Consider the following 12,234-nt stretch of genomic DNA (forward strand, 5'->3'; position numbering starts at 1 on the left):
CGAGCCTTGGATGTCGCAACAAAATTTGAAAATTTGCGAGCGAAACAATGGCCGGCGTTTTAAGTAGGTTTTCTTTCGCCACCGCGTGTATTGTCCTTAAGAAAACTTACTCGTGCTTATTTATTCCAAATTGCTCTCGAAATCATGTGATTACCTATACAAATACCCTCTCTTCGATAGCCAATCAGACTGCGAGTTTACCTTTAGCTAAGCGATTCTCCCGGATATTTTCCAGTTTTAGCCAGGGCATATTGGATCACGTGACGCGTTTAGATCTATAGTGTGCAAGCAAAAATATTTGATGGTTTGTGTTTCTTATAGACTAGAAGGCAAAATTCTGATTGGCTGAGACAGAGAAGGTTATTTTCACCAAATTGATGTTCGGATATATTTTTTCTAATACTGCTAAATTGTGTCTGATTCACCCTGTGTTTACTGAGACGCAGTAGTTACGGCCGTTTTAACCTTCATCTGTACGGCCGTCTGAAACCACGTCTATAAACAAAAAAGCAAACTTTGTTTAATTTTAGTCCCATAACAACTTTCTCTTAGCATCAAATTTTGTTGCATTCCAACAATGTGTGTGAAGTTGTGAAAGACAGTTCAGTGACACATCCAGCCACTCGCAAAATTCTTACTATAAATTTAAATTCACTTGTTAATCGACGTTTTCTTCACCGTTGTCGTCCTGACTGCTTAAGGTCCCCAATATTGCTTTGAGGGTGGAATTGTTTCAACGAGACCCATTTCTGCAACCTTGACATATAGTCTTGAGAAACATTAGCGAAAGTTCGCGCCTGGCATCTTTACACTTAGTGCTTTCTGCTCGCCCCTCACCCTTCCCCTACTCCTGTACCCTACAACTTGCATTAGTTTTCCTTAAAAAGAACCATTTTAGTTTCCAATTTAAGTTTGAAACGACTTGCATGCAACGACGAATGAATGAAGAGTATGTGCTTGAAGTTTCCAAAGGTGTCTGGGGAAGGGTTTGGTCAAGAACAATATTATTGATAGGTCGAAATCACTACAGCGGAAGCACGCTTGCGGCCGGTTTTATTCAAGCAGTTTATTTTGGTTTACACCGGATTGCACTGGCACGTAAGTAAAAGAACAAGTTTAAATATATCGGCTGTAAGTTGTACATTTACTGACAAAAGGTTTAAGTATAGCAATTACTGATAAAATTTTTCAATTACCAGAACAATAGGTGACAAAAGTATTCCTTTAGTAGTGCATAAACTGATAAAAGGGTGAAGATGTAAACTGTCTTCGTTGTACCAGACAACTTCTCTTGAGAATTAACGTTATAGAATGATACTGAAGAAAGAAAGAAAAAAAAAGGCAGTAAGATCAAGAAATTCATCCCTTTCCTAAAATAATAGCAGTTGCCATAATGGAGCATGAGCTGGCCAAAACATTTTGGAATATAGTTTGTTTAGATACCTGCCGGGCAAGTCAGAAATATGCTTGTTTAAATAATTGAGAAATTTCCTATTGAGTGACGACAGTAATTAGGAATTGCTTTGGTTTTGCATTACTTTGCTTTGCGATTGATCCAGAAAACGCCACTCTCTCAACCAGTCAGATGCAAAACTACAACAAATCACCATCTGGTCCTTCACGTTTTCCCGCGCTTTAAGTCGTTTGGTTGGTTTTCTTCCGAGTTCTGATTGGCTCTTAAACTTATTTCCCCTTCTTCTGATTGCCCGTTGTGACAACGACTCTCACAGAGTAATAAATGAAGTGACCGGTTGAACCTATCTACCAACCTTCACATTAACTATGTAAAACAAATGAAATGCGCTTGTTTTTCAAACAAGCACGTTTCTTGAGTTCGCAAAAAGTTTTTGTAAGTTCTCTAATCCGATCGAAAAACTTTACGGAATAAATATCCTATCTGAACCAAAAATATAAATCAAATGTTGCGTCTTCTTGGCATTAAATATCACCCAGGGACATGGAGTCGAAGGGAATGAGTAAATTAAGTAATTCTCGTGATGGGTAAGCTGTGAGTCTTCAACTTGTTCCTAACGGATCATCAGAGAAGACTTACAATGTGAAAACTTTTGCATCTAACGTGAGAAAAAGGAATTTTCGTATCAGACCGACTGAATGTATTTTTACGATTACAAGAAAAGTAGGTAAGATCAGTGAAGAATTAGATTACCGTTTATATCAAAGGAATATACAGTTTTTATTTTCTTGGCTCACACTTACTCCAGAGGTGCATCTGATGATTCAGACACAGAGTTTCTTAGAAAAAGAAATACCTGCACAATTTCCGTTTTTCACCAAAGTTAGTTCTTCTCCCTTTTCGCAAGCTGTTTTCTTCAACAGACACTCGTTGTCATATGTCACATTATCCGAGGCACAAACTTGTTTTACAGCGTTAGGGCATTCCTGAATGCACTCGCATTTTCTTTCGTTTCCCTTGTGCTTCACGCAGCGAGAAAACGGAGCAGAACACATTCCCTTGCAGCCTGAGAGGTGACAATGTAATAGAAACTTTTAAACTTAGAACATCTGGGAACTGCTGAAGCTTGTAAAAATGTAAATCGTCGACACAAGCAAATTAAAATTCTCGCCATCTTTGAAAACCACAAAGGTTTAGGGAACAGATTAAGTTTTATTTTCGGGTGGAGAGAATTGGCCAGTGTCGCTACTTTGAGGAGACAGGTGCTCTAGAACAAATATAATTTCCATCACTGTCTATACTATTTTCAGAACAATGGCACTGACTGCGTTTAAGATTCCAAATGGTAAACTGATCTGTCAAAAACATTTATTAACAATTCATCCACACAAATTGTAAGAAATCTTACCTTCATCCGGGTATAAGTGTGACTTTTTGCAACCGTAAAGCTCTATACGCATGCACCGCTGACCGAAAAAAGAGGTAGGAGAGAAACGAACGAAACGAGCATCGAGACGAGTCTTCAGCCAGTGATAGACGATAGAGGACTGGTTCGTATTTCCCTGAAATTGCTTTTAGATTTGAAAAAGAACTTCAGTTGGTCAATGTCGCACAATGATGATCTAACGTTTAAATGAATGGGTTTTTCTCCATCTTTAAAGTTTTCTGTTTTGATGAGGATTTTAATTGATGAATCAATAAATTACTTGTAGTCAGTTGAATGTCTTTTACACGCGAACACTTTCTAGTAAGAATGAACAAATTCACGCAAAAAATAACAACAACGGAGCCCGTTTCACAGAGAAGTCCTGACAAGGCATAACATTCACTGAAGAACCACAGATTAACCTCAAGACTCAAGTAAATAGTTTTCATTTCAATTTAAGCAGATACGTTATAAGGTTTTTTGTGGGAGGAGTTATTTAGGCTTTCTTACTAAAGGACTCATGAAATCATGTCTGTAGTGAGTGGTAATGGCTATATTTGAGTGTGATGTGAAAGGTTAACTATTAGATGATTGAACATAAAATTATCTAAGAGTCACCTTGCTTCTTCCTTCGGTAGGGTTTTTGTAAGTTTCTTCTGCTTCTTCGATTAATATCCAGTCAGTACCATCCAAGCTGTAACGAACCAGATATCTGCTAACCCAAAACTTTTCTGTGACGGCGCCTTGGGTAGAAAACCCTGACAGAGCATGGACTGACAGCAAATCCACTTGTAGATATTGTGTGCCCATGTCAAGGGTTGAAGCACTGCACCACGAGCTGGAGGCAAGACAGCAACAGATATTACTTTCCATGATATTTGATTCGCTGCAAAATGCTTTTGATCCCTGATTAGCCAGGCCCGATGCTAACCCAAACTAAAATTAATATCCCATGAATTTCGTCAATACATTTATTGCGATCTTCGCGAGCTTGAACCCTCGCTCTAGCCGAAAAACTCGAACCCCCGAACGAAAAATCACTTTTTCCAAGATTTCTCGGTAGTTCTTAAGTAACATTTAATTACAGTGTATTAAGACAAATCTTTCTGGCCTAAAAGAGGACTAGCCCTAACCCCATCGTTTACCTGTCTTGAGGAGAACTTATCAGGGAAACCCTTCCCTGTTTGGCGGTGTGATGCTTGTCGAGTTCTGAGGATGCCGAGATCTGCTTGTCTCTTATTTGTCTATTTTCCAATCCCAGTGATGACATACAAGTTGCTTAGGAATAAATAAAGTCGAACTCAGTTGTAATGCAGTGTAAAGTGATGTAAGAAAGGAGGACAGAATTTTTCAAACAAGGAGGGTCCTGGGCTAGCGTCTCAGAACTATCGTCTTAGGCTGAGGACTTTTCATATACCCGTGGTGTTTTTGATGAAAATTGTTTAATTTCAAAATGTCAGAAATTGAGGGGGGAGGTCAAATTACAGTAACCCACTTTGCTAGCGATTTTATGGGATCTACGAGGAAAAGTTGCGAGGCTGCGCGTGGAAAGGGAAAAAGACTACTGAGATAGTTAGGGAAGAGGTATATAAATAAAAAAAGCTGTACTGCCGCTGCTAGTGACATCAAGCATCCACAATAGAACAAGCTACACAACATTTGTCGTTAGTCATGGCGGCCGGGGCGGGACCAGGGAGGTTAGTAATCTTTAAATAATGCTTGGCTTATTGGGTCATGGGTTTGTCTTCCTTTCTTCTCTTTTATAGTAAGCATTGAGCCTTAATTCAATGTATGGATGTCAGCTTTTTTTAAAATCATCTCATTCGCTGTAAATTAGCGTCATTTTTTTTTTAAATGTCTTGAAAATTATAACTCAGGTTGTTCCTTTCGTGTCTGCTGTAGGCCGCCCTGAATATGCCACACCAAACAGCTTGGTTACATACCTGTACAGAATCCTTTTTCCTTGATCTTTATTTCAGTGTTTTTTTCGCAGGCTGCTTTCTTCAACAGACATTCGTTGTCATACGTCACATTATCTGAGCCACAAACTTCTTTCATCGCTTTAGGACATTCCTGAATGCATTCGCATTCCTCTTCGCTTCTGTTGTTGTTCACGCAGCGAGAGAAAGGAGCATGACACCTTTTCTTGCAATCTTTAAATGCTGCAAACATTGAGAGGGTGAAAAATACAGTGTCGAGCCTGTCCGTGCGGATACTCTTGTCATACGGACACTTATCAATCTCGGCCAGTTTCTCGTGTCCTTCAACACTTTTCTTCCAAAAAAAAAACTGTGAAAAGGGGAACTTTTCTAATATAGACAACAGGCACTAAATCTCGGCCCCAGAGAACAAAACCCATCTAGACTTAATCTCCTAATAACGGACAATCCGGTTATAACGAGATCATGTTTTCTGTAGGTGATACCATTGTTGCACAAACATCAGTTGACGAAGTTGTGCACAGTTTACTCGAGAATTTTATTTAACTTGAACCGAGCAAAGGATGGGATCAGGACATCTTTAGCTGAAATATATCCTGAACGCAATTTCTCGCTCCAAACTTTATAAACTTTCTGAGGTAAGTATTAGGTTCAATTTGTGAAATTTCTAGCTTATCCTTTTGCACACATTTACAAATGTTTAGCTGTGCCGTAGGGAACGGAAGAAGCAAATATTACGGCTACTCGAGAAGACTTCAAGGGCGAACTTTTGTAACTAACGCTTCTGATAGAGCCTGGAAATATCGAGGCAAAAGTTTCAAGTCAACCTGAAAATGTTTTCTTTTGTGACAGCGTTATACTTTTTTCTAGACCATAAATGCAAAATTTGTAGTTGAAAGTTCAGAGATACGTAGCTTTCAATAATGTTATAACCTATTTTGCAACCTTCGCACTTTCGTTCCCGAGATGACATTGACTAATATTTGTTTTACTTTATTTCCAATGCACGGGTGAAGCGTTCGCTTCCAGCCAAAACCCTTACGTGAATCATTTTCCACAACTGGTGATTCAGCACATATACAAGCGCCACCATTAAGCAAACGCGAAAACTGATATGCATTTGATGTTTTTCTGGGAACATTATCTGTTCCTAGACGCGAAAAGTTTTCCGAGAGCGAAGCTCGAGGATAACTGTAAGATACTAGGAAGAGATACTGTTCCAGGACAAACATACAAGCATATTGCTCGCCAAATGGGTGCCATTGAGTTTATTATCCTTCAAACATTTTGCAACGCTCGGAAAAACTCTTTACGAACAGCTTAACGTTTGTCGCGCGGATCTTTACTTTCAGCGTTCTCTGGTACGACTTTCTGAACATGTCCCTCGTTTTGTAATAAAAGCTTAACGCTCTCTAATCTTGAATCAAACTCAGAACGTCGGCTTTCATCGTAGAGGACGAAAAGTTGCAAACTGGGGAATATCACTAGGAGTATATCACTGGGTATTTGCCAGTTTTAGCGACGGCATATTCGATGACGTGTGGCGTTTGAACTGATCTCGCGCGAGCAGCAATGTTTGCTCGGCTAATAGCTGACAACCAGTTGACTGAACCAATCAGAACACTAGAAATGTAATATCCGGTCTTTGTAATTTAATTGAATAAGGGGTTAATCATTAACAGTAACAGTTACCGAAGCAACTGAAGGTTTAAATTTGTCGTTATCCGAAATCTACTGGATATGCCCCCCGAGATCGGGTATTTAGAAGCCTTGAGGTTCTTATGAGTGTGAAATCATAAGATCGTTCGTAAATTTTTTTTTTTACTATACCAACAAGTTGTGGTCAATAACCACAAATGCATTTACCAGCCTGGCATGTCATTTACCTTGACATCCTTTCCAACAGTCATATTCAGACAAAAAGTTGTTGAGGTTTCCATTGCATCCACTATAACTAAAGGGTTCACATTGTTTAGTTTTCCTGTTAAAAAACCATCTGGGAAATGAAGCCCTACAATTACCAGGCTGTTTGGTCAGATTACAGCGAATGGGATCTGCAAAAAAATGACATGTTCAATTTTAATGGTCAATTAAATTTTACCATCATCGGGACACACGAGAATGAAAATGGGTAGAGAAAATCTTGAAAGTCTTTGATATACTTTTAACTTCACAGTTTTAATAAGTCTTACCTTCTCGCTGCCTTTGCTTTGATGAAAACGGTGTCAACATGGATATGTCGCTAGCGCGGCATCCATATATCTCGACACTCAAACACAATCGACCAACATAAGATGTTGGGTACCAAAGAAGGTCTGTAACGTACATGTGAGGCTTCAGCCAGTGACGGACGATAGAGGACTGGTCTGAGTTTCCCTTAAACTCCTGAAAAAAAAGCGGCATGTAGGTGTTGTTAAAAACCAATGATTTAACGTGTAAATCAATGGCTTATTTTCCTCCTTTGAATTTCTCTACACCAAAAGATATCTAAAAAAATTTATCATTAGCGAGTTGTAGAAAGTTTTGTCAATTTATACAGAAAAAAAAATGAAAGAAGTAAATAAAAGAATGTAATAGAAAGATAAGAAAAGGAATGACGATAGTATGACTGTAATTCCTCCATTTCTCGAATGTACACTACAAACAATGTTAACAACGGGTCTTAGCGCCCACTTTTCCTTGAATTGGGATAGTAACTTCAAGTAACTACATAAAAAATTTTTTATTAAAGCCACCTTGATGTGTCCTTTGTCATCGGTGACTGGATAATAAGGGTTCTCTTTAAATTTGCCATAGAAGAGATAACTGCTGACCCAACACCTTTCTTTAACTGCTCCTTGGGTAGCAATTGCTGATATCGAATGACTTGTTTTGCGAAGAAACACGTACATAAATATTGCTCTCTGGTCATCTCTCGAGGCAGACCAAAAACTATCAATCAAACAATAACGATTGAAAGGTCAATTGCATAAGGGACTTTCTAGCCCACCAAGCCGTCAAACGTTTGCGCATGTGCGAACTTTGTAAAGGCTGTGTGGCGTGCTTTCAGGCCGTCAGAACTAGGTGTTTCCTCAGAGTTATGAACAGCCGGGCAAGCCGGCAAGTTACGGTATAAATTTTCTTTTCAAGCTCAAAACAAAATGGTTGAAATTTTTCGTGGGGAATTGGCGCAGCTGGGCAAAGTTGATCCTTTTGCGTATGCTCAACGATTAACCACTGTGTTTGCTAGCTCCGTCAAAACTTACCCTTGACGGCATATTTGGGTTTGCACATAATGATTGTTTAATTATTTTAGCAAATGGGGAGTCTGGATCATAACCAAAACACCACCAAAAAGCTGGCCAACGACCGACCGCGGCGAAAAACCTTTGTGGTGTTTGTAATTACGAAGGTAAGTAAAAAACGCCTAAAAGGGATGAAGATGAAGACTTTCTCATCCTTAAGTCTACATTCGGATTTCAAAACACTTTGTAGGAATCGATTTGGGAGTTAACAGGAGAGTAGGTTGATTAATAGTCAAATCAGCTCTTACAAAACGAGCTATCAGTAAATACCTTCCGGGTGTTTTATATGATCCGGGCTCAGCGGTCTCCACGAGCCAACCATGTGAAGGAGTGTGTTTTATGTCCACATAAGATATTGAAGTCAAAATAGGTGGCGACATGCTATGAACATATAATACATGTAACGACATTGGACAAGCTGAAAGCAAATAAATGAATTCGAACTCAGTTCAGTGTTAGACGATGTTGAGCGACACACATCGTCATAATTAAGAATGACTGAGTAGGAGAGATGTACGTGAAAATATTTGGCCGGCGGTTATGACGTACGAACTTCGCTAAGGTCAGTGCGAGCGTCGTGTCGTTGGGCGATGTATTCTCCTAACCAGCCCTACCTAACTCTGTCGATATGGATCCAGTTTTCATATGATCATCTTAATTTCTCCGTTTTCCGTTTCCTTAGATTTTACCCATCAATCGGCGATGACTAGCTATTTCCTATCGACTTTCACGCATTTCTAAAGAGCCATTGATACTATATGGGTGATTTACAACAACAAAATGTTCTAGTAATCTTTCTCGCAAGGCTGCTCGCTAAGTCTTACGATTTATTCCAGCCCCTGCTTGCGCATTCGCGGCCCTCAAATTGGGACGTCGCACAGCACGAAATCGCAAATTTACGCACCTTCAACTCTTGCGTAAAGAAACGTAAATATAAAGCCTCTTCTTTACGGACAAGTTCAGCGCGTTACGTAAAGATGCGTAAATGCAGAGAAAGCGTAAAGACTGCGTAAAGGATATTAAATGTTCGTAAAGGATAAGGATGAAGATGGATATAATTAATCACTTTCTATCTGGAGAAATACTCAAAAAAGTGAAATAATTACGACTCATCCATCTCCCATAAATTATCATGGTATTTTGACCAGCTTCGCTTTTAACACTTTACGCGTCTTTAATATTTACGCATTGTTACTCACTGTTCTTTACGAACCTTCAACATTCTTTAGCATTCTTTACGTACAATCAATCTTTACGTGCCGTTTATTCGCCTTACGAATTTTTAGCATTCCTCAACGACCCTTAACTTTCCATTCGCATAAATATGTTTAAATGACCTTTTTTTAACGCACCTTACATGCCTCTAAAAAGGCAAAAATAACCTTGAAGTTGGCTGTCGTGCAATATGTGTGTATTAATTTATTGTGTGGAACAATCAATGAAAAAAATAATATTCAGCTGAAACCATTGCTGTTTACAGTTGTGAAGAGATGGGTGCCCCGGGATGCCTCTTCATCTCTTATGGGTGAAAAATATCGGGCTTACATTAAAGAGTCAAACTTCTTTTAGAGTAAGAGGCCTACTGTCAACTTGTTGAAGCAATAAAAGGCTATCTTCATTTTGCCCCCCACACCTCTTCCACCAACATAAATGGTAGTTCCAGTTGTAAAATCCAATAGGAGAAGGAGAAGGGCCACATATAAACGTGATAGAGGTGTTTGTGGGATTACTAGCCGGAAAGCAATTAATTACATAAACTAGTTTTGTTTCAAAAATGAATTAGTAATTGATAACATTTTAATTAAAAAAAAAACATGAAATAGGCCACAAAGTTTTACTATGGATCAGTCAGTGATTATTTATTGATATTACAGGATATGGATTAGTGGACAAAATCACGAATGAAGACAAAGATTTTTTAATGGAACATGAAATTGCTTGTGGTAGTCACTTTAACATAAACAAGGAGTCACAATTCCTTTAAATTGAATGGATCAAGTGATGGTATAAAGGATAAGGGCGTTTGGTGAAAATTTCCTGTATTTATATAATGCATTGCATGTAGATATAAATCTACATTATGTTATGTATGTACATGTATAATTCTATGTTTATTGACACCGGTCAATAACCAAAAATCAAAGGATTGATAAATAAAAAAAGCTCTAGGAAAAGGTGCGATTTAAAAGAACTATGACAACTTCGTCTTCAAATGTAGATGCAACAACAAATTTGGAAAAAAAATTCTGGTCACTGGAAGATACCGTGATGGGCCTCCAGGAAGAAATGTTTTTCTCCAAATTTCAACGGGCTTGCCATATTTGTCCTATTCTCATCCTCAACATACCAGTCTGCGAGAGCAAATACATACTGATGACTTTGACTTCCAATTTTCAATGTGTGTTGAAGAAAGCAATCTACTTTTCCTGGTCGTATTCCAGCACAAGGACTGATTATTCCTGAGCATTGAGTACACGAGCTCAGATGACAGTGAGCCCTCCGAAGATGAAACTGGACCAGATGTGAAAAGATTCGTCACAAAGAGGCCGGCCTGGGAGGGACTTAAGTTGAGAGCACTCAAGGACGTCCTTGACCTTGCCCACAAAAGATTATTAAAGCCCCATGTCAGAAATTTCCAGACAGAAAGAGTTGTTGGCAAGAGATTCTCTTCACGAGGCCCCCCTTCAGTGGCTACAAGCACACCTGCACGGGGAAGATAGTAATCTGGAAGTGTCCCTGCAGGTATGAAGGGGCTGGCACTCTCATTATACACCTTCAATTTCAGGCATATTTCTCTGACTTACTGTGCATTAAAATTTTATGAACCACATTGGTAAACTGCTTGCAAATTTCTTATTTTTTAACCTTCTTTTCGATATAAAAAATTTCAATAATAGTTTTATTTTTAATTGAAACGTGAGAAATGAGAAATGGCCAGGCCCTTTTATACTGGACTGCCTTCATTAATGTTCATTAACACAGTCAACTGATGTCAGTTACGATATCAGAAAGGTGGCACAGGTTATCACAACTGATTCTCTTTAATTGAAGTAACAGAAAAAAAAATTAAGATAATCATTTTTGAAATGAAATGCAAAACTCTGTTGTTATTTTTTCTAAGTATAAGTATAAATTCAATCTCATTTACAATCAATGATCAGAGATGTTAACTAGCTTACCATGCCACATGTAGAATCAAAAAGTAAATGTTAGGGGAGTCAATTCAATACCAAGTTTTTTCACCTGAAAATAATGACTTCAAAAAGAAGTCAAAAAAACAATTTTTGTATGGCATAAAACATGTATGTTTTCCCTTCCACGTTTACATTCTCTCACCGTATTTTTTAGTTCTTATTTCGCGCATTTAAACCTCTAGCTACGTTATCGTGAAAATTACAAAATCAAGTTGAAGAGTTATGACAATAAAATAAATTGCAATGTATAAAACACGTGCTTTTATGGGTCAGTGCTTGAAAGGCATGTACGGCATCTTTTTACGAAAGCGTAAAATATCGCAAACTTTCTCGATACGACTTTTGGGAAATACGCGCTAAGATAGCGCATTACTCTGATATTGTCACGAGCTCAGATTTTTCATAGCTGAGTCTGATTAACCAAAAGGGAATGTTGCCAAAAAATTCAGGCAACTGCAAAATGGCAAATGGGCATGTTAATATTGTCCATTTACGGTAGTTTCACAACGCGTAAAGATCGCCTTTCTGATCGTTGTACAGTCGCCGTAAAATATCGTAAATATTCTCTATACGACTTTTTACAAGACACGTTAAGATGGCGTTTTGAGTCTCTCTCCGTGATCTTCACTTATTATCGTTTTCAATGCGTAAAGACATTCTTTACGAAAGTGTAAAGAAGTTCGTAAAGACGCGTAAAGAGGATCTTAACGTCTACTTTACGGCATCTTTACGGGCTCTTAAATTTATAATTTCATGCTGTGGACTTTTCTTCTGTATATATCGCAATAAAAGCGCCCCTTGTGCCATACTGGTCATGTGAAAAAGTTAAGATAATTTGAAACCGCAGGTCATAATGCGTGGGTAAATGCATCAGGCATTGTTCTTTCACCTAACTGTCATCAGGTAGATATATGCGTAAAAAATGGTTAGACATACCTTCTTTAATACATTCAGTTCCATTTGACAAGATAGCTGG

At 38.4% G+C, this 12,234-nt stretch overlaps 2 protein-coding genes across 2 annotated transcripts; both read right to left on the reverse strand.

Moving 5' to 3' along the window:
• Positions 1 to 1,042: 1,042 nt before the first annotated feature.
• On the reverse strand, positions 1,043 to 5,034 carry LOC149049113 (uncharacterized). Its single transcript, XM_089199350.1, has 6 exons — positions 4,784 to 5,034; positions 3,986 to 4,118; positions 3,459 to 3,678; positions 2,823 to 2,985; positions 2,271 to 2,480; positions 1,043 to 1,317 (listed from the first exon to the last, which is right to left on the reverse strand). The coding sequence occupies exons 1-6, from the start codon at positions 5,010 to 5,012 to the stop codon at positions 1,193 to 1,195; spliced, it is 1,080 nt and encodes a 359-aa protein (XP_089055476.1). The 5' UTR covers positions 5,013 to 5,034; the 3' UTR covers positions 1,043 to 1,192.
• A 1,624-nt stretch (positions 5,035 to 6,658) lies between these two features.
• LOC149049114 (amblin-like) lies at positions 6,659 to 7,705 on the reverse strand. Its single transcript, XM_089199591.1, has 3 exons — positions 7,516 to 7,705; positions 6,973 to 7,165; positions 6,659 to 6,834 (listed from the first exon to the last, which is right to left on the reverse strand). Exons 1-3 carry the CDS (start codon positions 7,669 to 7,671, stop codon positions 6,659 to 6,661), a joined length of 525 nt encoding a protein of 174 aa, XP_089055717.1. The 5' UTR covers positions 7,672 to 7,705.
• Positions 7,706 to 12,234: the final 4,529 nt, after the last annotated feature.

This window comes from Pocillopora damicornis, chromosome 3, assembly GCF_964200805.1.
Source record: "Pocillopora damicornis chromosome 3, jaPocDami1.2, whole genome shotgun sequence".
Lineage (NCBI taxonomy): Eukaryota > Metazoa > Cnidaria > Anthozoa > Scleractinia > Pocilloporidae > Pocillopora > Pocillopora damicornis.

Bases quoted from the DNA above. Each gene is read 5' to 3' on its own strand.
- LOC149049113 (XM_089199350.1), bottom strand. From the start codon at position 5,012: ATGTTTGCAGCATTTAAAGATTGCAAGAAAAGGTGTCATGCTCCTTTC. The intron at 4,119-4,783 runs GTATGTAACCAA...TTTATTCCTAAG, and splicing joins GGAAAAAGGATTCTGTACAG to CAACTTGTATGTCATCACTG. The intron at 2,481-2,822 runs GTAAGATTTCTT...GTCACCTCTCAG, and splicing joins ACACTTATACCCGGATGAAG to GCTGCAAGGGAATGTGTTCT.
- LOC149049114 (XM_089199591.1), bottom strand. From the start codon at position 7,671: ATGTACGTGTTTCTTCGCAAAACAAGTCATTCGATATCAGCAATTGCT. The intron at 7,166-7,515 runs GTGGCTTTAATA...CTTTTTTTTCAG, and splicing joins ATGACAAAGGACACATCAAG to GAGTTTAAGGGAAACTCAGA. The intron at 6,835-6,972 runs GTAAGACTTATT...ATTTTTTTGCAG, and splicing joins AAAGCAAAGGCAGCGAGAAG to ATCCCATTCGCTGTAATCTG.